The sequence below is a fragment of the Zootoca vivipara genome, chromosome 4 (assembly GCF_963506605.1).
Source record: "Zootoca vivipara chromosome 4, rZooViv1.1, whole genome shotgun sequence".
Classification (NCBI taxonomy): Eukaryota; Metazoa; Chordata; class Lepidosauria; order Squamata; family Lacertidae; genus Zootoca; species Zootoca vivipara.
In genome coordinates, this window is record NC_083279.1 from 10,158,785 (window position 1) to 10,186,221 (window position 27,437).

Here is a 27,437-nt window from a genome sequence, read left to right on the forward strand (position 1 = left end):
TGTTTTACATCTTAAATGGAAACTTGGGTTAGTGAGCATAATATCCTTGAGGAATGAGCAAATCGGGTCTGGCTGTTTAAGTTGGCCTAAGGGATAGCACTGTTTAGTATTGGCCCATCTAGCAGATAAATATGTATCAAAATGAGCTAAGCTTTTTTTTACTTAAGACAATTTTTGACTATACCTTTCATGATCACCTGTGTAGTAAATGAGAACGATACTACCTTGATAAAAGATTGTTTTTGATCCATGAACTGTATCAAAACACATCTGCTCAGATGCATTGCACTAATTAGAGTTCTTTCTGAGAGGGTGTGTTCTCATGGAGTTAAGGAAGAATGTGTCATTGCTTACGCTTTAAGTTTTGAAGATATCTCCCCCCTTCTTCTGTTCCATGAAGGTATTTATTGTCCTATTGTGATGCCATTCTAGTTTCACAGATGTGGTTGCACCTTAAGGATTTACTGCTTGTTATAAAAATAATAATTGTTAATCATCATCCAAAATCCAAAGTTATGGTTTGGCACTCTAAGTTTAGATGTATCATACCTGTTCAAAACAAAACAGGATATTTGCTGTTCCTAAGAGAGAAAAGCCTTTGCTAGCAACATTGAGCCAGCAGTTTTATTCTTGTGAAAGATGTTTACTAAGGGTAAACAATGTCATTATTTTTATCTTTGTTAGCTAGTCAACACCAGGGGTAGGCAACCTAAGGCCTGGGGGCCGGATGCGGCCCAATCACCACCTCAATCCAGCCCACGGACGGTCCGGGAATCAGCGTGTTTTTACATGAGTAGAATGTGTCCTTTTATTTAAAATGCATCTCTGGGTTATTTGTGGGGCATAGGAATTCGTTCATCCCCCCCCCAAAAAAATAGTCCGACCCACCACATGGTCTGAGGGACGGTGGACCAGCCCACTGCTGAAAAAGGTTGCTGACCCCTGGTCTACACAGACAGAATTCAGTTTTATTAGAATTGCCTTTGCTATAGGTTTCACACACAAGTGCCAGTATGGCCCCTTGAGAAATTATAATTTTTTTTTACCAGTGCTTTTTCTGTGCAGCAAACAATGTGGCAAATCAGCCTCTGCAGGAAGGTGGATAAGAGGAAGCTTCTTTAGATCTAACCAAACTTTATAGAACAGAAAGGGAAATCACATGGAGGAGGAACACTCATTCATATCACAGCAAAGTGACTATGCTGTGACATTTGCCTCCCCCTGCCTGTGGATAATATTAGCTTTGCTCTGCTGCTAAGTTTATTCCTGATTGCTATGGGGTAGGGAGAAAGCAGCCATTAATAACAATACAGTACTAAAATGAAATAGAACGGTAAATCAAGCAGCTACACAGGGGCACTTTTCAAAGTATCAAGATGCTCATTCACACAACCTAAAATAATACCAAGGATGGAAACAATATTACTTAATTTTCATTTTAAAAAACCACACAGAAACCAAGTACATTTTAGAATCAAAAAGGACATTTAAAGTGTTACTTTAAACAAATTCAGATAAAATCTGCCTATTTGATAAAGATCTACAGAAACATGTATCCTATTCAGATGTAGAGTCCATTGAACAAAATGTTCTTTCAATCATATACTTGTCTTACAGTTCACTCTCATCTATACATCTGGAAATTTGACAGTAATTATAATGGGTACATTTTCTAATTACAAGAGGATCCTACACTCAGAATATAAAATCCATACTTTTTTTTTCATTTGATGGAATCTAATAGAAAGTGCCTGCAAAGTTTTATCACTTACTCTGTATCACATCATGGTCTTTGTTGGGTCTTTTGAGAAGTAATACTTCTGAAAATATCAGAATCTGTCCAGGTAAACATGTACAAAAACAGGTGCCAAAATGTATTTCTGATTCAATACATTAAGTTACTGTTTTTTAAACGTTAACGCTTTTAATTAAAGGTATCTTTCTTCACATATCATGGAATGGATCTTTTAGTCAAACCTTAAAACGTAGCCTGCATTACCACTTAAACCTTCACTACGTTTGCCTCACACCTTCAGGTTCCGTTTAAAAGCTTGTTTAGACTGTTCTCTGGCATAGTGTTTCCTTGGCCTATTTTGTGTAGGCCTTCAAACCTAGACTTCATTACTCCGGAGACGTTTCTCTTACTAAATACGACTGGAAGAAAAGATTGCTCAAAGAAATGTTTCAAAAATATTTTGGATGTAGATACAAGCTAGCCTTTACACATTGCACCACACTTAAGTTCATAACAGCAATACAGTAGGTTTCCTTGGCAAATGTGCTAATGCTGAAGAATATGGAAGCCGCGCCATTATGAAGAATGGGGCTAATGCAATTTTATACTTTAAAAACACCCAAACCAGTATACCTGAAGGAGCGTCTCCACCCCCATCGTTCCGCCCGGACACTGAGGTCCAGTGCCGAGGGCCTTCTGGCAGTTCCCTCGTTGCGAGAAGCCAAGTTGCAGGGAACCAGGCGGAGGGCCTTCTCGGTAGTGGCACCCACCCTGTGAAACGCCCTTCCACCAGAGGTCAAAGAGAAAAACAACTACCTGACATTTAGAAGACATCTGAAGGCAGCCGTTTAGGGAAAGTTTTTAATGTGTGACATTTTAATGTATTTTTAATCTCTCTTGGAAGCTGCCCAGAGTGGCTGGGGAAACCCAGCCAGATGGGCGGGGTACAAATAAAAAAAGTGTTATTTATTTATTTATTTATTATTATTATTTTATTTCCCCCTAGCTCTCAAAATATTTTTGAAATGGAGGAGAGCATTACAGCCAGTTTGCCATGTAGCATGGGGGAGGGGGACTGCCGTTTGTGGGATAAGTCTAAAGACCACTGGATTAAGTTGATCACTTATTTTGATCCTGACTGATAGCAGAAAGTTTTATAGCTCTTCTTAGACATTAGTGGTTTTTTGGTACATGCAAGGCGACTTTTCCCTTATAGCAACAACACCCTCAAAAAAAATCTGAACCAGGCATCCCCAAACTGCGGCCCTCCAGATGTTTTGGCCTACAACTCCCATGATCCCTAGCTAACAGGACCAGTGGTCAGGGAAGATGGGAATTGTAGTCCAAAACATCTGGAGGGCCGAAGTTTGGGGATGCCAGATCTGAACCATCTGAAAAATCATCCTTTGGATGTGAGAGGTGACTGCTATGGAAGGAAAATAAAACTGCTCAAGTGCTTGTGCCTCTCTAGACCCCTGGTCTTGATCAATAAGTAATCTCTTTTGTACCATCGGCTAGGAAAATGTAGCTGTTGTTCAGGTAGGATGGCAGCAACCACCGACGCCTTACTTAACCCTTGTCTTTCTGGTAGCAGTGGAGTCCAGACAATACTTTCTTCTTTACACTAAAAAACCATTTATTCCATTTAGCTATTTTGTACAAACATTTGGCTTTGTTTATTATTGAGGAAATATGAACAGCGTAATTCCTAAAAGTAAATGTAGAACAGTTGGGGGGAAACCAATTTTGAGTCATAATCAATATACAGCAGATTCCTCCTATAATACTTTAGCTTCCTGAGCTTTAATAATACCTTAAAACAGGTTTCTGTACAGATTTTAACACCCTATAAACGTCAAATTTAGGTCTCAAAAGTGCAACAAATAAGTTTTTGAAAAACTCATTACTAGTAATTTTTACACACAAAAATATTTTTAAGTGATTTAATAAGCATTTTCTATATACAATTCAACTATGTAGCTGTACTGCTCTGTCTTCACATGTCGTACCTTACATCTTATTGTATGTAACTTTAACCTGCGACTCCATAGGATAAATAGCTGAGTGAACATGGCACAGGTAGCGTTAGTAACTCCGAGTCTATAAGAAAAGTGACCTTCCACCCTTTACAAATTGTACTTCAGTCTGTAAGATCAATTGCAGTTCCTAAAGTTAGTTTAAATACTGACATTTATCAGAGTAAAGTCTGAGCTACAGCATCTGAGTATCAGTTAACTATTTTCAGTTTCTACATACATTTAGGTAGACCCTGTCTCAAAAGGGGGAAAGAAAATGAAAAAGTTTTTTTTTATAGACAAGTGTTTCAGAACACCCTCAGTCTCCCCTCTTAAATGTTCATTTTAGAAACCAAAATTAAGTAGTATGTGAGTTTTCTAGAACACATTGCAAACTACAAATTAGCTTACAGTGGTACCTCGCTAGACGAATTTAATTCATTCCACAGGTCTTTTCTTATAACGAAAAATTCGTCTAGCGAATCCCATAGGAATGCATTAATTTTTTTTTTGCCCATAGGAACGCATTAATTGAATTTCAATGCATTCCTATGGGAAACCGCGATTTGCTAGACGAATTTTTCGTAAAACAAATTCGTCTAGTGAGACAACCTCCACTAGAAAAAACCTTTCGTTAAGTGGAAATTTCGTTAAGCAGGGCATTCGTTAAGCGAGGCACCACTGTATATGATTAAGCTGCAACATGGCATGCTCAAAATGTAAGGTGCTTTTCCATGTGCCCTGCCTTTGTCAGAGACTACCATGTGGGCATCATGTCTGGAAACCAAACTCTACCAAGATGTTTTGACACTTCCCAATGAATCTGCTCCAAGCTATACTTCTGGTCAGGAATCAAGACTTCCTCCATTATAGACAACTGAGACAGGCGGCCACCACACATCTTAACAAACTCCACAAAGGCACTGCAGGAGACTTCGCACTCCCCAAGGCCAATAGCTGACAGATTCTTACAGCGCTCTGCAATGCAAATCAACTCTTCATCCAGTGGCCGTAATCCATTGGCACACACCACCAGTTCAACCAAGCGAGGACAAGTCATCCCAACCCGGCCAAGCACTTCCTTGCTTACTGATCTCCCAAAATAAAGGTGAGTGACTGGTATTTCGTATCGGAAGAATAGATCAAACTCTTCTTCGTATAAGAAAAAATACATGACTAAGTTCACTTTGGGAGAATGTTTGATGAAAGCATCCCAACTGCTCTTCTCAATTGTATGGAAGTGCGTCTGTCCAGGGTTTTCACTGACTACATCAATGCGCAAGTGTTCTAATCTGACGTGTTTTTCAGAAGACAAAGCAAGGAGGAGCTCATCGCTCAGCAGGTGGTAGTTCAACGCCAGCTCACGTAAACCATGACACTGATCAGCCACACACAGGATACCTTGAGAAGAAAATGTTAGAATGTGAATTCACTTCCAAAATGTCTCATCATCATCATCGTCATTATTAGTACAGTCATACCTTGGGTTGCGTTTTCGGATTATGGACGTGGTGAACCCGGAAGTACCAGAATGGGTTATCTCCAGGTTTTGGCGCTTGAGCATGCGCAGAAGCGCAAAATCGTGTCACGCACATGCACAGACGCAGCGCTGCGGATTGCAAACGCTGCGGGTTGCAAACGTGGCTCCCGCATGGATCAGGTTCGCAACCTGAGGTTCCACTGTAGTAGTATACCGCCCTTCATCCGAAGATCACAGGGCTGTTCGCAACATTCATACCATGACTCAGCATGACATGCAAATAGATTTTTGAAACAGCTGTAATTGATTGGGACATCTAACACACAGTGGTCAAGTCTATGCATGCACATGTCGGTTTATTAAGCCAAGTTATACATGAGCAAAGTGTCCCCATCCCACTACGGTACAATTCAACACTGCCTGGGGTAATTAACCAGCACCTATTATGTCACATCACCCTATCCTTACGTGCTTCTCAGAGGGCCACAATTCAGAACTTCCTGAACTAATCATAGTCTCCCAATACACCCAAGTGAGAAACTATGGAAAACACGATCAGAATAAACTGGGATCATAAATCACATTTTGAAATTGCTGCAAGATCCTTGTTTCTTCTGACCCTGCTAACCGTAGTTTGACACTTAGAATATACCAGGAATCTATTATTAATCCAGAAACTGTTGTTTCTCCAGGGTCACCCATTGCGTTAACAATAATTACTTTACATAGATTATACTATATGTAGTCAAACAATTATGATATAACTGAATGTACTAAGGAAAAATATGTGCTAATAATTCTGACATAAGACTGGACAGTAAAAAACCTAAGATAATCACACTTAGATATTCTAAGAGTAAGCTCACCTGCTGGAGAAACATGAGGACAACTGTTCATCTTCAACAGTTTCAGAGTATCACTGTTGTTAGCAACTAGGACCTTAAGAGATGGATCATCTACTGGTGTATCATTTATCTTAAGTGAAGAAAGTGATTTGGAGTTTACAAACACCACGGTCAGTGCAGAAATAAAGTGTGACTGTAGAAAGGAGGAAAAATAGAGAAATCAAAAAGGAAACGTTATACCCGCAATAGAAAATGTATTTCACCCCCCAAAGAAAATCTGGAAAATGACTCAAAATGTTGAGCAACCAACCTATTTTTCAGCTGCTCCTAAAACAGTACATAGAGATAGACTAACTCAGTTTATGAATATTTATCACAAGTTCACAGTTTGCCACTCATCCGGAAGAAGCTTAGATTGCCTCCAGCAAGCACCAAAAAGGCACATTTTAACAATAAGTGTAGCTTGTTGCTTGGAAGAGAGCCAAGACTGGATGTCCCAGATTTACACTGAGCTGCCTTTCTTTCGCCTATTGCAAATAATAGGCTTTTCCTCAGGAAGTACAGAGTTCTGCCATAAATTTAACACATCCAATTCCACTTGTGCCAGCAAGCTCCAATCAGTGCAGTTGGGGAAATGGCCAAATTAGCGTCTGATGGCCCTGCTGTATGGCAGAGGCACTGGACTGAGCAGAGATGTCTCTCAGCCCAGTGGGCCAGTTGCCCCAGGTGGCCTCCATTTGCCTCCCCTTCAACCCATGGAGTGGTAAGCAAAATCTGGGGGGCAAGGTAACGGTTTTCATTGTGTGAGATCTACATCTCTGTCTGGGTTTACCCTCTCCAAAGACTCGAAATGGTTGTCTTCTGCTCAATGGGAACCCTGGTTCCTTCATCAGCCTCTTTAAAAGACGGCTTCCCAGATCTGTTCACCATGGCCAGCAGATTCCTGCCTCACCCTGGCAACAGCCAGACACTCATGCTCCTTCCAGGAGTTCACCTCTTTGTTCCCCTTTTGCCTGGATGGATCTCCAGCCAGTAGCTTTCCTCTCCCTCAGCTCACTTTCCTCCAGGAGGATTTGAGGCCCTGTCAAGCAGCAGTGCCTGCAGCAATGTCTGGTTTCAGGTGTTTCCTACCTAAGTGTTAGATGGAGAGGGGAAGCTGCAGGACTTCCCTGCCTGAAAGCTCCTTTCCCTGCCAGCAACCTTCTCAAGTTCCTACTGATGAGTCCAGGTCCCATCAACTGGAGCCCTTGCTCTCTTAAGTAAGAAACACAGGGTGCAGCCTTTAACACAGAACAAAGCTTGCAATGCTCACTTTCATCCACAATGCAGCCAACACAGGGACAGAAAGAAACAGGGTGTGGGCCAATGGAGCATGCTACATGGTTTGAAAAGGTGTGAAATAGGATCATCACGGAGGCAAAAAGCTTTTCACATCACACACAATGAACTGACAAATTCATAATTTGTTGCTTGAGCAGCTTCCCTTCTAACAACAGTTTTTCAGTAGGATCAATTACCTTTGGCAAATCCATGAAGCTTGGTCGAGCAGTGGAAATTAGTCCAAGTGTTTTTAAAGAACAGTTCACAAGCTGTGATAAGATATCACAAGCTGCTTCAGCCGATTCCTTGCTGCTGTCCACCTTAAAAAGGAAACAAACACACAATGGATGCAAATATCACTCCAAACACTGAAAAACTCTCTAAGTTGTTTTATTTAAAACATTCATACTTTACCTCTTCATGGACTTACACACTTTTGCTATTATTAACTTTGTTGCTGCTACAAAAGATCAGACGAGAAAAGTAACTCCATTTTAGGGCACACATATGTTAAATGTTGGGTAAAGGATTCTAGCTATTAGTTGTCTCTAATAATTATCAGTTATAGATACAAATAGTTTCTAATTAGAATCATAGAATCATAGAGCTGGAAGAGACCACAAGGGCCGTCCAGTCCAACCCCCTGCCAAGCAGGAAACACCATCAAAGCATTCTTGACATATGGCTGTCAAGCCTCTGCTTAAAGACCTTCAAAGAAGGAGACTCCACCACACTTCTTGGCAGCAAATTACACTGTCGAACAGCTCTTACTGTCCGCTTCTCTGGAGCAGCAGAAAACAACCTTTCACCCTCCTCTATATGACATCCTTTTATATATTTGAACATGGATATCATATCACCCCTTAACCTTCTCTTCTCCAGGCTAAACATACCCAGCTCCCTAAATAAATGGAATAGAATGTGCAAACCCACGGCTCACTCATGTAATGCCAAACCATGGTTTCAAGGTAAGTGTAAAATCATTCCCCGTCTGCCTGCTGTGGGTAGCTGCTCTTTCAACCTACTCATTATCAGTTGATCGTTTGCAGTCGTGCTCAGGCATGCTTCGCAGCACTATGATTAAGATTGTAAACCTATTGAAGAATTCTTAGTTGAGAAATCATCTAGCTTCAAACAGGTGGACTAATCATTTAACATTTTTCACAGCAACAAAAATGGCAACAGGTAATTTTATTATAATTTGTTTAACTATAAAATTTAACAAATGAAAGCCTTGGCTCATCTTTAGAAATAATAGCCATCTTAAAACATTTTCCATTCCCCCTTACTGTATTGTACTCACACCAAAGTAGCTTCCAAAAATAAGTGTGCCCTTGATTCATAGACAAAACTACTGCTTTAGTTGATTAAACTATTAATTAAAATGGTTAATTTGCTGCCTAATTATAACACATTTCTCCCAGAACTCATGAGAAATCTCCCTCGAAATGTCAGTGGCTACCTGAAGTTGAACAGGGAAACATAAACAGTAAAAAAAACAGGTCTGAATATGCTTTGTAATGCAGTTTTCTTAACATCATTACAGTCAGTCAATAAACTTTTATCTGTTTTATAGAATATGAATTTTGTGTTGCTAAAATAATGTTCAAAAAAACATTCAACCTTTAGTGTGACATGAACAACCAGGGTTGAGTTTCTGTGAGCCTCAGGTTCACATGCTCCTCCTCTCCTCTCCAACTATGTAGTTGGGAGAAGTTCAGAAGCCTTTGCTTAATTGCAGTTTGTTGTGCTGTTTGAACTAACAAAAAGGTGGTTCACATTAAATGCAGCTATAGTTACTGAAGCTGGCTTGATTAAACCACCCATGGAAAAGAATGTGAACTCTTGCCTGGTGTCACAATGATGCACAACCATTTCAATCCCATCCTTATTCAAATACCCTGATGAAGAATACTAAATACATGGGCTCATATAACCCCATCTCACATACAAGTGCATCTTTCTGAATCTGACTAGATCTCTTTTAAAAAAACCTCTCAGGACACCATATCATTCTGAAGGAAAGCAAAACAAGGAAGACAAACATTATCGTAATAGGATGCATTCCCAATAATGAACACAGTGATTTTTTTGGGGGGGGGGGGAAACCTCCTGTCAGTTTAACTTAAATATAAGATGTTAAATACTGAGAGAATTAACAGACATCAGTCATTTTCAAAGCAAACTTGTAATACGAGTCTAACAACATGGACAGCATGAAGGGAAGTTAGTCATGGACAAATTATTCTCAGGAGATTTTAGTTGTGACCATGCCCTGGGCTCATTCAGTAGGAAGGGCAGGATACATGTGGAATAAATAAATAAATAAATATTAATCAATTCAGACACAAAAAAGCTCGTAATTATCTCTTACAGTTTCCTGACATTCGTGGGTTTTTCAGTCTAAATTGCATGAATTAAAAGTAGTGTCTTGCACTTCTGATCCTTAACTTGGAACCTACCCTTCATTCTTTAATCACAATGGGGCTTTCTCGTTTTATCTTCTCCTTTGCAGATCCCTAAAAATCTGCCACTAAGAACTGAGAAACATCTTCAGAACAGAGCAGCACAGAAGGAAGTAAAAACTGCAGCCCTTGTGGAACTGTACCTTTTAAACCAAACCCATGTTCTTCATTTTACAATGGCAACTGCATTAGTGCTTTTCCTCAGTAGAACTGCCATCTTTCCCCACTAAGGGAGCTGGAGTAAAGCAAGCTGGGGGTCGAGACTTAATGCCAGGTGAACAAGAACCATCTACAATCTATTGTTTGAGGGGAGGCCGTAGGACATTTCTATTGTGATGAGTGGCAGTGCACTGGGACTAGCGCCAGAAAGATAGAAGGAACAGCTATCTCTGTGCTGAAACAGCAACATTAATTTTAAGTCCCTGCAACATGAAATCTCTCTTTGGAGACTCTGTGAAGCAGGTATTGAGGAGTGTTTTGAGTTGAATAGAGAAAATTAAAGTCCTACTGCGCCAGTGGAACCCTGCTGGTGCAGTATCAGTTATAACTCACAAGTTTTTCTTGTTAAACGTTGGCACAGCATACATCAGGATTAGTTTTTACCATGCTTGAAATTAGCATTTTCAGGTAGACACTTCATAACTCACTGTAGATATATATACATTAACTGGATACTGTTAGCTTATTTGATTCAAACAATAACATAAATGCAGATGTAAACTAGAAATCCCCCTTCTGTGTTCACTTAGATTGCCTTGCTCCCTACAAAGATAAGCTCTAAAATTCATTCTCAGTTTCTATTTTAGGTAACAAACTACCAACATGCAGGTTCGGAATGAGGTTCATTTTAGACCCAATCACTGCAAGAAATATTGCTACTTACAAAACATGCTTCAAAGATTTTCACTGTTATAGTAATGATTTATTTTCTCCTATTTTCCTAACTAATGCCAATTAACTGGCCAGACAGGGAGCTGGCTGCAAATGTCGCAAATATGTGCAGTTGCGGAAAATCCAGCAATTTATGAAGTATTCAGCTGTCTTTTTAAAAAAGTTATAAAACTGTTACCTTGAAGCTGACATATTGTAGATGATTGGAATGTCTTTTAATAATTTGCTTGATGAGGTCTGGATGAGTAGCCTTGAAGTAAGATGTAGCTGGCTGATTCAGTTCAAATTCAAAGCATCTCCATAATTCAGGCATGTGGAACACTTTGTTCCACACACGGCAGACTTGGGCTGCATGAGCACGGTCAAGAAGAGGCAAATACTGGAACACCTGCAGTAGAATATCTGGAATTAGGCTCCCCCAGTCAGGGCCCTGAAATACTTCAGCAGATTCTTCATCAGTAATTTTCACTTTTTTGCCATCTGCTGTATTCTCATTTGATAAATGATTGCTGGTCTTGCTGTTTTTTCTGCCTCGTTTCATTCTATCAAGAGAAACACATTTCAGAATATATTAGCTCTACAAGTTAAACAGCATTTTCAAAAGATAACAAGTCCTCTCTTACTATAAAGCCTCCAAAATTAAGTAAGATCTGAAAGCAAAACATCCAGAGGTGTGGAATAATTTCTTTTTTTTCCATGTAAGGAACATTGATCTGGAAAAGATTTTTATAATGCCATCTTCTCAAATGAGATTCTCACAATGACACTACAGCTTTTGAAAGGTATTAAGACAGACAGTACTGGTCTTTTTGCATATCACTTTAAATCGTACTTAAAATAAAATGTTTAAATGAGAACGTGCAGTATGTTAGTGCACACTGCTTAAATAATGGGAGCTTCTGCTGCACTGCTGGGAAACAAGTCATGGTCCGGCTGAGCATTACGTCTAAATCTGAGCATGTGGATTGTTTTCCAAAAACAAACCATGAGTGGTACCCAAGAAGAAGTTTTTGGTTTTTTCCTGATTTATTGTTCATCATCACATCTGTCCAACGTAAACATTCATTCATTATTATCCATAAATCAAAATTGTCAAACATCACAACCACAACAACCACAAACTCTCCAACAATAAATTTTCTTCATCAACCTGTGACTTCCCGTCCTTTCCATATTTCTTCCATTTTAATAAGCTTGTTGCATAAACTTAACTACTTAATAACTGAAAAAGTATTAAAGCTCATATACATTTTCCTTTAACATAATTATTTACAGAGGCTACTCAAAGGCTACAACCGTGTTCAGGTCATGGCAACTCTTTTTAAAATGTTTCTTAAAAGGTTCCCAGCTTGAAATAAACTCGTTTGGACTTATCTTTGATATTTTTAGAAAGATTATCTAGCTCAGCATACTCTACCAACTTCAATATCCATTCAGTTCTAGTTGGAATTATGTCACTCTTCCAATGTTTTGCTATACATATTCTCGCCGCAACAGTAGTGTATAAAAAAAAGTCCTTGCATTTCTGGGGATAGCTAAGCCTGTTATACAGAGTGTGAATGAGACTGGTTTTTCTAAAAGATTTATATTTAATATTTTTTAAAGTTCAAAGTAAATGTCATTCCAATGGGGTTTGATCTTTTTACATACCCACCACATATGGAACATAGTGGCACCCTGTTCTCCACATCTCCAGCATGTATTTGGGACATTATAAAACATTTTAGCAAGTTTGTAAGGAGTCAGATACCAACAATATAACATCTTTTGGAAATTATCCCTTAAAGTGTAGCATGCTGTGAATCTCCAGTTGACTTTCCAAAGGTTTTCCCACTGAGACATCTCTATATTGAGACCAAAGTCTTGGGCCCATTTGATCATGGCTGATTTAACCTCCTCCTCCTTGTCTTGGTTAGTGCTCAAGAATCATTTCGGGTGAAATAAATCATAAGCCTGGGTTCAGATGTAATGCTGAGCCAGCCATGGCTTGATTCCCAGGAGTCAGAGAAGATCTGCAATTTCGGCAGTGTGCAATGTCACAGTATGATGTAGCGGAAAGAGGTTTTACTATTCTTAGCATAGCAATAGAACATTTTTCAGTTTACCATTATTGTGCTATTTCGAAAAACCATTGTCTAATTAAGCTGGCTGAACTATGTGTAAAGCAGTAAATCCTACAATATTTGTTTATGGCAGCACCAGTATATGCCCTCACCCTAAGCAGTTACAGTATTTGATGGCACCAAAAGTCTTAAGATCAGACTACAAGAATATCAAATGAAAAATTAATTTGGGTGTAGTCTAAATAACTACGTAGTTACAATACAATTGTACTGAGAATGACACTATTCAATCAACACTTTTAAAAAGAGTGGAGTGAGGACTAGCCCTTAGTGTGCTTTGAATACACCTATCTCAGTTCTGCCAACATGTTGTTTGCAGTGTGCAGACTGGTTACACAGAAAGGAGCCAAGCCATTGCTATTTTTATCCTTTTCGTTACCTCTAGGTGTACTGTTTGTGAACAGAGGAAGGAAAGCATCACTAGAATTTTGAGGTTGTTAATCACCTTTGACACTAACAATCTTTAAGAACTAGACAACTTTTATTGGGTTTGCTGCATTGTACTTCTTATTCTACCCAACAAACTGGGCAGCTACAAATAAATAAATTCAAGGCAGTGCAGAGAACTACTGTCAAGAAAAAGGAAGGGAAACTCCACAGGGTGCAGACACCTAAAGAGAGCCCAAGGATTACTACCTGTATACAAATATTTCTAAAACTACAGCAGTCGCCACACTGGGACTTAGAAGTGTTTATATATATATATATATTGTAACTTTACTGACACTGTGCAATGGCATTTGGGTGCTTCAACTTTCTTCTGGTCACTCTGTAAAAAGTTTGTAATGGATAATTTGCACCATACAGTACATTTACAAATATGGCGTTGCCTCTTAGCTGTGCAGCTGGCAGAGTAGGTACGTATCATAGGTGTAGCAAAGTATATGTTGTGCTGGTGGGGGGGGGGGAGGGGGAGAGAAACGTTTGCCAGAAGTGTCTCTAAGGTCTTACAATACACTTCAATGAGGCACAGCATATTAGTTTGGCAATGTGGGCAGTAAAACAGATCTCTGTGCAGAACTGTTTAAACGGTTAAAAAGAGAACACTTTTTTTACAGAGTAGCTTTCCCTCTGAAAAGCAGCCTAAAAATTTTATGTCATTCCAGGGCAACTGGATATAATGAATCCACAACTTATGGGTGCAGCTACTGGGTCTGAGATGAAGGGAAATATTTTTTGGGGGGGTGACATAGACAGAAACAACTGGGATAGCTAAATTGGTAGAGCATGAGATCCTTAACCTCAAGGTTGTGGGTTTGAGCCTCACATTGGGCAAAAAGATTCCTGAATTGCAGGGCATTGGGCTAGATTTCCAACTGATTCTATGAATGACAGCAGGAGCTGGAGAGAGGTGAGCAAATCCCCTTGGGGTGGGAAAAATTACTTTGATACGATTGATTTTTAGACTGGGGTTTTGTTTATTTGCTAATTAGTGTGTCAGAGTATTCCATTGTTCATTATTTGAGAATTGTTAATGGTGTTTGTTAATAGGGACCCAGGTGGCTGTGGTTAAACCACTGAGCCTAGGGCTTGCTGATCAGAAGGTCGGCGGTTTGAATCCCTGTGACGGGGTGAGCTCCCGTTGCTTGGTCCCAGCTCCTGCCAACCTAGCAGTTTGAAAGCATGTCAAAATGCAAGTAGATAAATAGGAACCGCTACAGCGGGAAGGTAAACGGTGTTTCCATGTGCTGCTCTGGTTCGCTAGAAGCGGCTTTGTCATGCTGGCCACATGACCTGGAAGCTGTACGCCGGCTCCCTCGGCCAATAATGCGAGATGAGCGCGCAACCCCAGAGTCGGTCACGACTGGACCTAATGGTCAGGGGTCCCTTTACCTTTACCTTTAATGGTGTTTGCTACTACCAGTAGTCATACTCCCCTTCCCCCCTCCACAGATGATACATTGTAGTTAATATTAATGTATTATATGATTCCCCTCTCCTTTTCCCCTATGGTATTATGTACAGTATTGCAAAATAAAAATACTGTAAAAATAAAAATCTTTGCTTTAATTCGCTTGGAGACCTTCGGGTGAAAAGCTCCTAATAAGTCGTTTGTTTTTTATTACTGCTATTATTATCAAAACATTTTTCTGATTTTACGGTTTTGTCTTGAGGTCTGTTTGCTGGGGTTTTTTTTTCATTTTTTTAATCAATCGGCGTATAACTCCCTCCCATCAGATGTCACCTTTAGAAGACACCTGAAGGCAGCCCCAGTACAGTATAGGGAAACTTTTCAATGCTTCATGTTTTCTTATGTTTTTTTTATTTATTTATGTTGGAAGCTGCCCGCAGTGGCTAGGGCAACCCAGTCAGATGGGCGGGGTGCAAATAATTTATGATGATGATGATCACTATGACTATCATCATCCTCCTAATCATCGCCACCTTAAACGGAATAAATGGAATACATAACATAACACCCAGAGCATGGCGGCCACGCCTGCGTGGAGCCGGAGGGGCGAAGGGGGCACCCAGAAACCCCCACCCCCACCCGGCCCGCCGGGGTCACCTGTCGGAGGCAGCTCCCGTCCTCCGCGTCGCTTATCCGGGGCCCCTCAGTCCTTCCTGCCACCGCCTCCTCCTCCGCCGCCGCTTCCTCCTCATCAGCGGCCCCGCCAGTCACAAGAGGGGGGCCTCGCCAAGAAGCCACTCTGGTCGGCAGCTGAGGGACAACAGCCAACCGCTGCCCGCGCAACCGCCCACCGCCTGTTTACTTCAAAATGGCGACGCTCGTCTGACACAGCGACGGGGCTGGCCCTCGACCGCGCATGCCCGGAAGGGAGGTGTTTGCGCATGCGGCCTCGCACTCGTCTCCCACTACAGCGCTCTCCCTCCCACTACAGTAGACGCCCGTAGAGGGAGGTTTCCTAGAACGTCCCGCAAACGGCGCTTCTAGACGTTCTCGACGCTGTCACGTCGCCGTCCGTTTCCGAAACGCCCATTTCCCTTAACGGCTGGTTCCGCTTGGGTAGGTATGATGGGAGTTGTAGTCCAACCGCAGCTAGTTTGAGGAATAACTGGCGCGAAGGGAATGGCCAGAGGGAGCAAGAAATGGGGCAGCTGCTATTATTATTATTATTATTATTATTATTATTATTATTATTATTATTATTATTATTATTGTGGTGGTGGTGGCATAGCTGCCAAGTTTTCCCTTTTCTCACGAGGAAGCCTATTCAGCATAAGGGAAAATCCCTTAAAAAAAGGGATAACTTGGCAGCTATGGGTGGTGGTGGTTGTTATTAATCATTATCATTAAAAGGTAAAGGGACCCCTGACCATTAGGTCCAGTCGTGACCGACTCTGGGTTTGCGCGCTCATCTCGCATTATTGGCCGAGGGAGCCGGCATACAGCTTCCAGGTCATGTGGCCAGCATGACTAAACCTCTTCTGGCAAACCAGAGCAGCACATGGAAACGCCGTTTACCTTCCCGCTGTAGCGGTTCCTATTTACTTGCATTTTGACGTGCTTTCGAACTGCTAGGTTGGCAGGAGCTGGGACCAAGCAACGGGAGCTCGCCCCGTCACAGGGATTCGAACCGCCGACCTTCTGATCAGCAAGCCCTAGGCTCAGTGGTTTAACCACAGCGCCACCTGGGTCCCAAGAAGTGTTCCATGACCGGGAATCGAACCCGGGTCGCGGCGGTGAGAGCGCCGAATCCTAACCACTAGACCACCAGGGAAATCATTATCATTACAAAATAATAATCATGCGAAGGAGAGATGTGGACATTTGGCTGCCTAACATAGGAGCCCAACTAGAGGACCAATGTTGCTTCCTAGGTTGAAAGCGCTTGCAATGTCCCTGTTGGTTTCTGTGAAAGAATTGTGGGGATTTTTAAAATTCTTATTTTGAAATTATATATATAGATTAAGTTAAAAAAGAAATAGAACCAAGTTATACGTTCAAGATCTGCAGAGCCCTACCCCAGTGGTAGCTGGTAACGTTTTGACTATGCAGTTCTTAACCTTGATGCTTCCACTACAAAATATGGCTTGCATATTTAAGAAAAGTGCCACGACACATGTGCAGAGTGCAGTTAGTTGTCTCTAAAAAAAATCAGTTATTTTCTGCAACATCAATGGAAGAGCTTTCATGTATGTGGGACCAAGTGTCATTTTTTCATACACATTTGACTCCAGACCTTGTTTAGAAATTAAGTCTTATAATTTTTGAATTCATGTATCGTTTACATCTACGCTAAACACAGCAAAAGCTTTTACAATGTGAGGAAAGCTTGCTTCCAGTTGTGTGCAGCTCCCCCCCCCAAAAGAATCAATTTATTCATTATCCAAACACTTTTTAAATTAAAAGAACAAAGTATTCCAGCCAATATACAAAAATAATGGTTATGTTTGAATGAGGCCGCATCAGAGCACAGCAGAAGATATTTGAAATGCATGGCTCAGTCCCAGAAATGTGAAGTCATTATCTCTGCTCATGTGTGGAGTTCATCACACCAGACTGATCGTGATCAGCCTCTGTTGTGTCTGAATTTGGAGAAAATATCTTCCAGGTTTCGGAAGACAGGCTCAGAGACAGAGGCCAAATTTTAATTGTAGAGATTCACTGACCAGCTCACATAAGAAGCCAGAAACAACAGTGACAGAACTTTCCTCCATTTGTGTGTGTTCCAAAATATATCCACTGCTACGGAATGGGCTTGTTGGAAGCAGATCCACACACCTTTCCTGGAAATACTCTGGGATTGCATGTGGCTCAGATCTACCTTACCTGCCTTGCTTCACTCGGCATATGCTTGCTGAGCAAGTGTAGAGAATTGATTAATACAGTGTTTGCTGCAATACGCACCAGGCATAAGAACATAGGAAGTTGCCTTATACAGAATCAAACCATTGGTCCCTCTAGTTCAGTATTGTCTAAACTTACTGGCAGCATCTCTTCAGAATTTCACATAGATGTCTCTTCCCCAACCCAATGTCAGGAACTGAACCCGGGACCTTCAATCTATCACTGAGCTATGGCCCTTCCCAACGCCATCCTATCTTTCTCCTCACAATTCCAGTTCAAAATAAATGCAAACTATTAAATAAAAATAATAATAATAGAGATTCACTGTTGCTTGCTTGCTCTCTTGCAAGTGCACAAAACAAATGCTAAACACAAAAAGCACTCTTCAGTAGGAAACACTCCCTGTTGTTTCTCTGCCCTTCAGAGAAAGAGCTGTGAGCATGCACAGAACCAATGTATAATCCCGATAGCCTAATACTACCACATTTGGCTGTTTTTGGTGCAGTCCTGATTCCTCCCATATCTGCCTCATAACAACAGATGGAGAGCCTTCCTACTAGGGCTGACTTTCCAATAGTTGGCTCAGCCACATAGTTTTTCTGCTTAGACACATGGAAAGGACCTCTTTGTCTCAGCTATATTCGATTAGGATTGACTGAGTGGTGCAGGAAACCAATTGACAGAAATGCCTCAGTAAATTCCAGAAAGTATGAGGCAGGAAAGTGTGTGTGGTTTTGAGGAGCAATTTTTTTAAAAAATGCTTGACATTTTCAACAGGTTATGCTACAGTGAACCAGCCTCCACTGATGCTGTCCAATATCCAAATCTGGATTTTCCATCAGAAATAAACTGGGAAGAACCAGCCAATTGCCAGGCTCCCAGAACAACAATTAGGGACAGCACTTTGTTCATTCCTAGCAAAGTTTATGGACATAGCAAAAAAGTAATAATGTCTTTTCCAGAGTGCTCAACTTCCTCTTGTTGATTTCAGGCACTCTGGAATAACATCCCATTAACTTGTACCTAGGATGCTTAATAATAATAATAATAATTTTTTATTTATACCCCGCCCATCCGGCTGGGTTTCCCCAGCCACTCTGGGTGGCTTCCAATAAAAGATTAAAAGTACATTAAAACATCATGGGCGTCTGATGTAGTTTCCAGAGTGCCTGACATGCACCGGAGGAATACAAGCATCCTGGAGAATCGGAGATTTGTAGACCATGACGGTCATCTAGTTCAGTGTTTCTCAACCTTTTTTGGGCCAAGGCACACTTGTTCCATGAAAAAAATCACGAGGCACACCACCATTAAAAAAGTTAAAAAAATTAACTCTGTGCTGCCCTATATTGACTATATAATTATGACTGTAAGAAACACTTGCCAATTGCTGTGTTGGTTGCAATCTCCTGTAATAAGGCTTCACAATCCGCTGATTTCTCTGCCAGCACAATCCTTTGCTCAGCAAGTTTTAGGTTGAGCTCATCCAGCCAGCTTCTTTAAGTTTGTCTAAAACCACCCTCCCGTGGTGGTGGCTGTTGAGAGCTGCGCTCGCCCTGCGTCCATAGCTGCCAACTTTTCCCTTTTCTCGCGAGGAAGCCTATTCAGCATAAGGGAATTTCCCTTTAAAAAAGGGAGAACTTGGCAGCTATGCCCGCGTCGTGACCCGGCCGGCTTCCTTTCCGGCGGGTCAGTGCTGTTTATTGACGGCCGCCAGGCACGTGACAATGCAAATCGCCCTTCTCGTCGCCGCACGTCGCGGCACACCAGCCAGCGTCTCGCGGCACACTAGTGTGCCGCGGAACAGCGGTTGAGAAACGCTGATCTAGTTCAACCCCCTACAATACAGGAATCTGTTTGCCCAAAGTAGAGCTTGAAACCAGGACCCTGAGATTAAGAGCCTCATGCTCTACCAACTGAGCATTTTGAACATTGAGTGGGAAGATGAGTGGGGTTATGACTCCAGGAATACTCTATGAGTGAACTGATAAAAAAGGGTTTTTCGGTGGGGGGGGTTGTGGGAGGGGGTAATTTACAATAATTACACAGCACCCCCTTAAGAGAGTACAACAGCAAGAATTTCATGACTCTCTGTTCTTTTACAAACTTTGTACAGTTATCGACTGCATACACTTTGGCCCTAAAACAACTTAATTTCAGAAGACGAACCCAAGCAACTCAGGACACAGCAGGTTGGGAGGTTTTGTGGTATAAAATGATAAAGGGTGTGGTTTTTTCTAGACTGAAAAGGAGCGTGTTTTATTTGCTAAAGAGCTGTGTCAAAATGGATAAGGAAAACAGAAGTGTTTTCTTACCTTAGTAAGAACGCCCTTCAAATAAATTCATTTTCGATACGTTTAAGAGTTTCCACTCCCAAATAAAAGTTCTTTCACATTCATTAGACTTTCACTGTATAAAAATGTACAGCGGCTTTATTGACATGTACATTCCATTATGTTTACAGCTGCAAGATATGAGGCACACTCAGTATTGCACTTCATTAAAATTTCAGGCTCAAACATAACCCAGAAGTTTAAATGAAACTGCTGTTTACAATTTAGTAATTCTTATACAGGACAAACATTGATATTTTATATATACAGCGTGATACTGGTTACATTTATGCCTTCCTAACACTTTAATAACAGTCTAAGAAATAAACCAGAATATTCCTTTTTCCACCCCTACCCGTGATGCAGTTACAATTGTACAGGATTACAAAAAAGTCAGTATACAATAATCAACTTTTTCTTCATCTGATATCCAGCATCATTTGGAGTCCACGGAAACAGAGCCTCTTTGACAGCAATTATTTATTTGCAAGTGTCCAATGCTTTGTAGCTGATGCACGTAATGGCCACATGCAAACACCTCACAAGTTTTGATGTCTTGGGTCATAAATGTCATTTCCCCCAAAGCAAGGATTATGTACATGGTATTTGGCATCCATCTTCCCGTATTATGTTCCTTTTTCCTGTGTTATCAAATGGTCCCATCCTCATTTTAATTGTAGTTTATAATGAACTCAGGACACTTGTGGGATGACAGCAGCTTTGCTCTGGCAAATAAAAGGACTATGGACTAAAAAGTATGTGCATTTCTGCAGACGCCACAGCCTAGTGCAAATTCCTCGCCAGTAGGTGGATGGACTACATGAAGGGGACATTCTGTTCCTTCAAGCTGCTTGCCCTTGGGACCTGCAAAAAAGTTTAAGAAGACTAAACAAAATCTGTAAAACACCTAGAAATTTATAAAGCTACACCACTGAAGGGTTCAAATCTTTATGCTAAAGGTAACCCACCCACCCAACCAAATTGAGAGAGAGAGATCTGACCATATTGTACATGGTGCCTCTCTTCTTGTGGAAAGAAAGCTGTAAGAATCACCTGGCATGAGTAAAAATGGAACACTTTGACAAATCAGGTGACATGCAAAACTTTAACACCCATTTAACACGAACCTCTTGTCAGAAGGGAGTTGAAGGGAACCACAAAAACTATATACTTTGAGGTCTTGGAGACTAAGAAAAACTCAACATTGAATTTATGGCTTCCAAAAGGATTTAGTTACCCACCCACCCCTGGTTTTCTTGACCCAGGAACACTGAGCACACATTATAGGATGTTTGCAATTCATTTTCTTCATGTACAAATAGGTACTGTGAAATTTGTTTGAGAAGGGGGGGCATTTTGCTACTGGTTTTAATGCTTTGCTTATTTGGGGGAATAAAACATCTGATATTATTTTCAATAACTCCATGCATAAAACTGAACATAATTATGAAAATCTGAACTGGAAATACTAATCTATGGAAAGAAAAATACGTTTGTAAAACTCATCTGGAAGAACTATGTTGTAGCAGATCCTGCTTAAAGACTATCTGGCATGCTACCTACTTTTCCAAGAGTTTAAAGCTATTCCAAGATACCTTTAATGACCACTTTAAAATGTTACCTGCAGGACAATGTGGAAGTTCTTCTTTAGGAATGCTAGTCATTCTTTGGAAGTCATCATGACAAGCATTGCAAAAATGGGTTGTCCCAAAGCAAAAAAACACAGCCACTGAGCAGCAATAACGACATTTGTACTCTAGAAAATCTGTACCATGTTTAGGACACATCTGTGAAGAAAGGGGGGAAATCACAGGTTAAGCTAACTAGCATGAGTTAAAAGGTGTTTCACTTTGTACATTTGTTTGCTGTTTTTCTAAAAAAATCAAAGCAAAAGTGTTTTCCGACCTGAGCCCGTGAAACATCAGAGCAGGCACCACAGATGAGCTCTCTGGGATCATAGTCATCTCCCTGGCCAGCCTCAGCATCACAACGTGCTTCTCCACCAAAATAGGCCTAAGAGGGAAAACATAAAAAAGACTATCAGGACATGGAAAACTGAAGACAGTACAGTTCATTTACAGCATCTCAGAAGTAAATTGATTTGCAAAGAGGAACAGATTACATGTTATTAGTATATAACAATATTTTTCCATGTGTTTTCCACCTACAGTATAGATCTCAAGCAGAAGGGTGGTTCACTACTGGAGAAGTCTTATATTTACCTGGCTAATTTCGGATGTGCTAACAATTAAAGCAGAGTGTTTCTACATTTCAACATCCTTGTTTTGGGGTGGGGTTTGTCAGGGATAGCAAGTAGTCAGGATGTAGTTTCATAAGAAACAGAGCATGAATGGGAAACGAGTGGCCCCTCCAGATGCTGGAGTTCTTGCTTACTTCCTCTAGTCAATTCTCCCTTCCTAAAAAATGTCCCCCAAAAGATGTCACTGTTCAGAAAGAGTAGGTGCATGTAACCAGGAGCTGAAGAAAGGAGAACTGCTGAAGTTTACATTATTAATAGAAAATTACCAGTAGAGGGCTGCAAGTCTTTTAAATGCTTATTTCAAAAATAAAGCTGGAATTGAAAAGGTGCAATAATGGAATTATGTTCTAAAATATTTTTACAGAGTTTAGATCAGCTTTTTACCATGCATGGAAGATTATATCTATTTCTGGCACAACTGACAGAATTTTTTGCAGCACCGAAGTGACCTCTCCTGGGCAGTGTGTATGGGGGTCCTGGGCTGGCCAGATGACAGGACCCCACTCTTGGCCTGGCTGATGTGGCCCAGAGGAAAGCAAAGCAATGCAGCTGGCACCAGCTTGGCTGCAGGATTTGCTGGAAGGAGGCATACAAGGCACCATCTAACCGTTTTAAGGACTCCACTACAGATTTCTGTAGGGCTTACTCCTTTGCCTTTTCTTCCCCCCGAAGATCTCCTGCAAGGCAGCAGGTACAGATTGTTCCCCAGTGTTTACTTCCAAAGCCTTTCTCACAAATGAGTGTAGCCACAAGGCAGCAGAGGTTTAGGATCAGAATCATCCTTCTCCTAGAGTGGCTACCTTCCCTGATTGACGAGTCCCATCTTCCCCTCACTTCCCTCTATAGCATGTGCAGAAACTGCCTTCTTGACCACTGTTAGGTCTCATCTGCTCAGTCCACCAGAGTCTGTCCTCTCATGTAGGGAACGTCCCTAACTCACCTAGGGCTGCAGACCCATACCAGCACCTCAGCAATTTCCTAATCTGGTTAATCTGAACAATGGACCTAGGCCCCAAATCATACCTTTTTGCATTTGTAGCAAACATAATAAGCATATCTGTTCATAGCGAAGCCAGCAGGGTCATTGTAAAACCGAACCCCGGGTGTTGTGATGGCCTCGCTTTTGTGCAGTCCTTCATACTCCAGTCTCATCAGTGCTTTCCTCTTCACATCTTCATAGAGCTCCTTGATTGGATCAAGCAAGTCCTTTAATACTGTATGATTAATTTTGTTCTGTTAGAAACCCACAAAAAAAGAGGAGGTAAAAAAATAAGCATTTTGTAAACAAGCATTTGGCAAAAATGAAGATTTTTTTATCTGGCATATAACTAATGAAAACCAAAGGTTCACACACATCCATTTTAAATAGCAAGGTGCCTATTGACCAACATGGTAAGACTCTCATCACTCCTGTCGAGAGGGCCTTTTCAGTGATGACGCCCTGGTTAAGGAATATCTGGTGCCTACATTGCGGCCCTTTAAGTGCCCAGGGAAGTACTTTGTATTTTCCCAGCCTTTTAAAAAACATTTTAGTACGGTAACTGTTTTTAGAATAACTCCTAAAATGTTCAAGATCTGCTGAGAAGCTTGCTGTACTGGTTTTATTCTTTGATGTTGTGTTTATGCTGTATTCTATATTTTAGTTTTATGGTTTTGATTTGTTTCTGATTGTTGTTGTGAGTCACCCAGAAAGCCTTGTTATTGGGTGGCAAATAATTGCTGCTGATAAATAAAATGAGAAAACACCCATCGATGTTTAGCATGACATTTGTTAACAGCAAGTATACAAAAGCAGAAAGGCGAGAAAATATTGTTTATTCCTTAACCAGAATTATTTTAATGTACAGTATTTAAAAGCCTCAGCACAATAACTCAGTTGTGTGTGTTTTTTGATACTTATATTACTGGTGTGACTGAAACATGTCAGTGATTTCCATTGTTCAAAATGTGCAATTTGTTTCACATTTCCTTCACAGGGTGCTCCTTCCTGTTATATTATGTTAAATCACTAATTGTTCCCCATTTAATTCTTCCAAATCACACACACTTTGCATACACTGCTAACTTGAGCAGTTAACACTTACTGTAATGGTCCAGAGACATAACTGTTGCACAAAGTTATTTTGGAGGTTATTTTCTATCAGACACACCAATTGTTTCTTAAATTCCCATGAAGTTTATAGCATGCAAATCAATAATTTAGAATTTCAATCAAGTCCTTAGTACTTTCCTAGTAATGTTCTTAAAGATTATCAATTTCACATTGATTTCAATCCTGAAAATCGGATGAGCACATTTCTTGGCCCTTCAATATGGTTTGTTTCTCAAGGTATTGATATAGCGCTTGACCGTTTGCTCACCTTGCAAATAGGGCAGGACATAAACCCAAATGTTATCCGTGGCCCAAGCCATCTGTTTTCTAAAACTCGACAACAGCATTGCAAATGGAAAATATGACTACAGTCCAACTGTAAAGAGGAAGATTTATCAATACATTAACAGAAATAATCCCTGGTAAACACATCATAATATTAAGCTTTGCCTTAAAGCAGACAAACTGCAAATCAGGAAAAAATTGTTTACTCTGATTATACAGTAAGAAAAAATGGGTGATACCCAACACAGTGTGAATGGGTGTCTGTTAGTACAACATAACTTCTGGTTTCTCCTCTCCAGTCACCTATGTACACTCAAAATATGTTCCAGAGGGTTGAAGACCCTCTGAAGCAGACCTTGAAGTGTGGTGATGGAAGGGAGAAACAGGAAGCCACACTATGCTAGTACATTATGCTCAAACCTGCAGACATAATTGGATCTCACACAGTAGATAATTACAAGATAGTTGTTAGAAGAACATCGTAGATAATGTAAATAAATACAACTAATAAAACACTGCATTATAATTATTCAGAACATAGAGCTAGGATTAAAAGATCCAACAGCTGCTTAAACTGACTTAAACTGAAGGGCACATGCAATTTGGCACAGAAGCCAGACATTTGGAATAAAAACTGATCAGAAGCAGAGTCAAGGATTGTGAATTCACGATAGAGACCATCCATATGAGATAACTCAAGGCATTAACTAGGTGACTTGATAAAGCACACTTGGAATGGGGTTGAACCGATCATTAGGGTAAATTTCAGCACTGGATAAACTTGACAAAGGAAGACCACCTACTAAGCATCTGAGCAGTACAAATACAACTTGGAACCAAAGCAGGTGGCAATGCTCTGGGAATTAGAACAGCAGAAATGCTTGTATCAGAAATTATTAGCAATTAACACCACCTGGAAAAGCAGCACAAAAATAGCAGCTCTAAATAGTTCATAGTTTACATGCTGGCATAAACATGATTTCTACAAAGTTGCTCCCTGCTGATTAACTAGGAACCTTTGAGAATTAGCTAGAGCTTTTGTATATTAAACACAACATTCAAACCTGAATAGCTGGTGCTGCCGAAAGTGCCTCCGTGAAACAAATCATGCACATGTCATCAGCATCTTGTTTAAGGGTTGTGGTGCTCTTATCGCAACCATGCAAACAGGGCAAGCAATGCTCTTCATTCTTGACACCGCCACAGGGGTGACCACAAGGATGAGTCTTGCTGCAAGCTATCTTAGCGTACTCCTATTAAAAAAAGATGCAAACTAACATTATAAACTATCAGGTGGTTGGAGCCAACAATTTCAACTTTGCAGAGAGGAGAAAAAGTCTTGCTACAGATTTAACAGGTAACAGCAGTAGTAATTGTAGCTGCCTTACTGACTCAGTATGAGTCAGTCCAGTATTGGCCCAAATATAAGCCACACCTTCAAATAAGCCACACCTTTAAAATTGGGGGGGAGGGGTTAAAAAAAGGCTCACACCCCTGACGGCCCTTGTGGGCAGCTGTTTCAGCAGCGATATAAGGTTGCGAATATAAGCTGCACTTTAACTTTTCACAGTTGGAATTTGGAAAGTGTGGTTTATATTCAGGCCAATGAGGTAATTTCTTCTTCCCTTTGCCAGAATTGGTGCTTCAAGTGGAACAAGGGCATGGGGAAGGAGAGCTGTACCAGGCAGGTGTGTGAGTAAACAAGAATGATGGAAGAAGGCAAGATCTGGAAGGAGGGGATTATTTATCACCTGTGCACTTCCTTCTTTCAGTTCTGCATGCATTTCATTCCCTTCCCACTGCTTGAAAAATCCCTCTGTTGCAAACTGAAAAGGAGGGGAACCTATTCAATAAGGGGCTTTTGGAACAGTACTGTTCTCTCTCGGTGCTTCTTGATGATCTAAAAGAAGTAGCTCAAAAGGATATCTCACTTTTTACTAAGTTGTGCCCTAAATGCTCATCCAGACCCCCTTTACAATCTTCCAAGAAAGAAAATTCAGACCTTTCTTGTCTAACGAATGTTACTGCCCAAATAAATTATTAGAAAGTACTAAACAATGTCTCCACCCTCTTTCTGTTATCTTTTCAGCACGCTTGGCACAAAATGTCCATTTCTGGTACAGCTTTCATTGCCAAACTAACTGAAGCACTAAGCTCTTAGAGCTCAGCTACACAATACAGCTAAATGGATGCAAGATAAAGAAATGAGCTGCCAGAATTACGTCAAAGCAGGTTCAGGAAAGGGTAATTTGGAGGATGACAGTGGGAGTACTAAAGCATTCCCCACCCTTTCTGCCAAAATTCCCCTATCCCCTACCTGCAACCCTTGCAAATGCACATACAGAAAGGTGTGAAAGTTTCAGCAAAGATGTTTTGCAACAAAGAAGCAGGTTGTTGTGTTTTTCTTATGTGTGTGTGTGTGTGTGTGCAACCTGCGGATGAGCTCTCACATTACAGAATCAAAATAACGTGTCACTTATAAATAGCTTGCCTCACGCACTCATGTAATGGGGTGGAAAGATTCAACAGTTTACACAGACCTGGCAATCGGCATCAGAACAGACGCTGCCCACTGCTGATAATTCTGTTCCGTTTCTGCAGCCACAAAAACGGCATGCTTCAGAGCTGCTTGTAGTGGGTTTGCCTAGACCAACAATGGGGCACAAAGTTAGTACTCTTTGCCTAATGTCTTCTTTCCCCTTATTATTGCCAAGGCGAGTGTTAACCATTTTACCAGAAGGAACAGGCATTGTACATACAGCTATTATGGAAAGCTAGCTATTGCAAAGTAAAAGAATCTACAGGTATGAAAGTGAAAACAGCCTCGCTCCCTGAGATAA

The 27,437-nt window shown here is 40.8% G+C and overlaps 2 protein-coding genes and 1 non-coding gene across 14 annotated transcripts in view; all 3 read right to left on the reverse strand.

Moving 5' to 3' along the window:
• Nucleotides 1–1,466: 1,466 nt before the first annotated feature.
• Nucleotides 1,467–15,602, reverse strand: FBXL3 (F-box and leucine rich repeat protein 3). Its single transcript, XM_035116236.2, has 5 exons — nt 15,384–15,602; nt 10,930–11,293; nt 7,593–7,715; nt 6,097–6,268; nt 1,467–5,151 (listed from the first exon to the last, which is right to left on the reverse strand). The coding sequence occupies exons 2-5, from the start codon at nt 11,290–11,292 to the stop codon at nt 4,508–4,510; spliced, it is 1,302 nt and encodes a 433-aa protein (XP_034972127.2). The 5' UTR covers nt 11,293; nt 15,384–15,602; the 3' UTR covers nt 1,467–4,507.
• Nucleotides 15,603–16,485: 883 nt separating this feature from the next.
• Nucleotides 16,486–16,557, reverse strand: TRNAE-CUC (transfer RNA glutamic acid (anticodon CUC)). The gene has a single exon. It is a non-coding gene; the product is annotated as a tRNA-Glu (tRNA).
• Nucleotides 16,558–20,025: 3,468 nt separating this feature from the next.
• The window catches only part of MYCBP2 (MYC binding protein 2), a 136,213-nt gene continuing 128,801 nt past the window's right edge, over nt 20,026–27,437 (reverse strand). For all 12 annotated transcript variants that reach the window (XM_060273339.1, XM_060273338.1, XM_035116062.2 and 9 more), the window contains 7 exons: nt 27,138–27,241; nt 25,662–25,850; nt 24,581–24,688; nt 23,244–23,453; nt 21,866–21,973; nt 21,582–21,747; nt 20,026–20,824 (listed from right to left, as the gene is read on the reverse strand). In XM_060273339.1, coding sequence (XP_060129322.1) covers nt 20,709–20,824; nt 21,582–21,747; nt 21,866–21,973; nt 23,244–23,453; nt 24,581–24,688; nt 25,662–25,850; nt 27,138–27,241 — 1,001 coding nt within the window. In that variant the 3' untranslated portion in view covers nt 20,026–20,708. The remainder of the gene's footprint in view (nt 20,825–21,581; nt 21,748–21,865; nt 21,974–23,243; nt 23,454–24,580; nt 24,689–25,661; nt 25,851–27,137; nt 27,242–27,437) is intronic.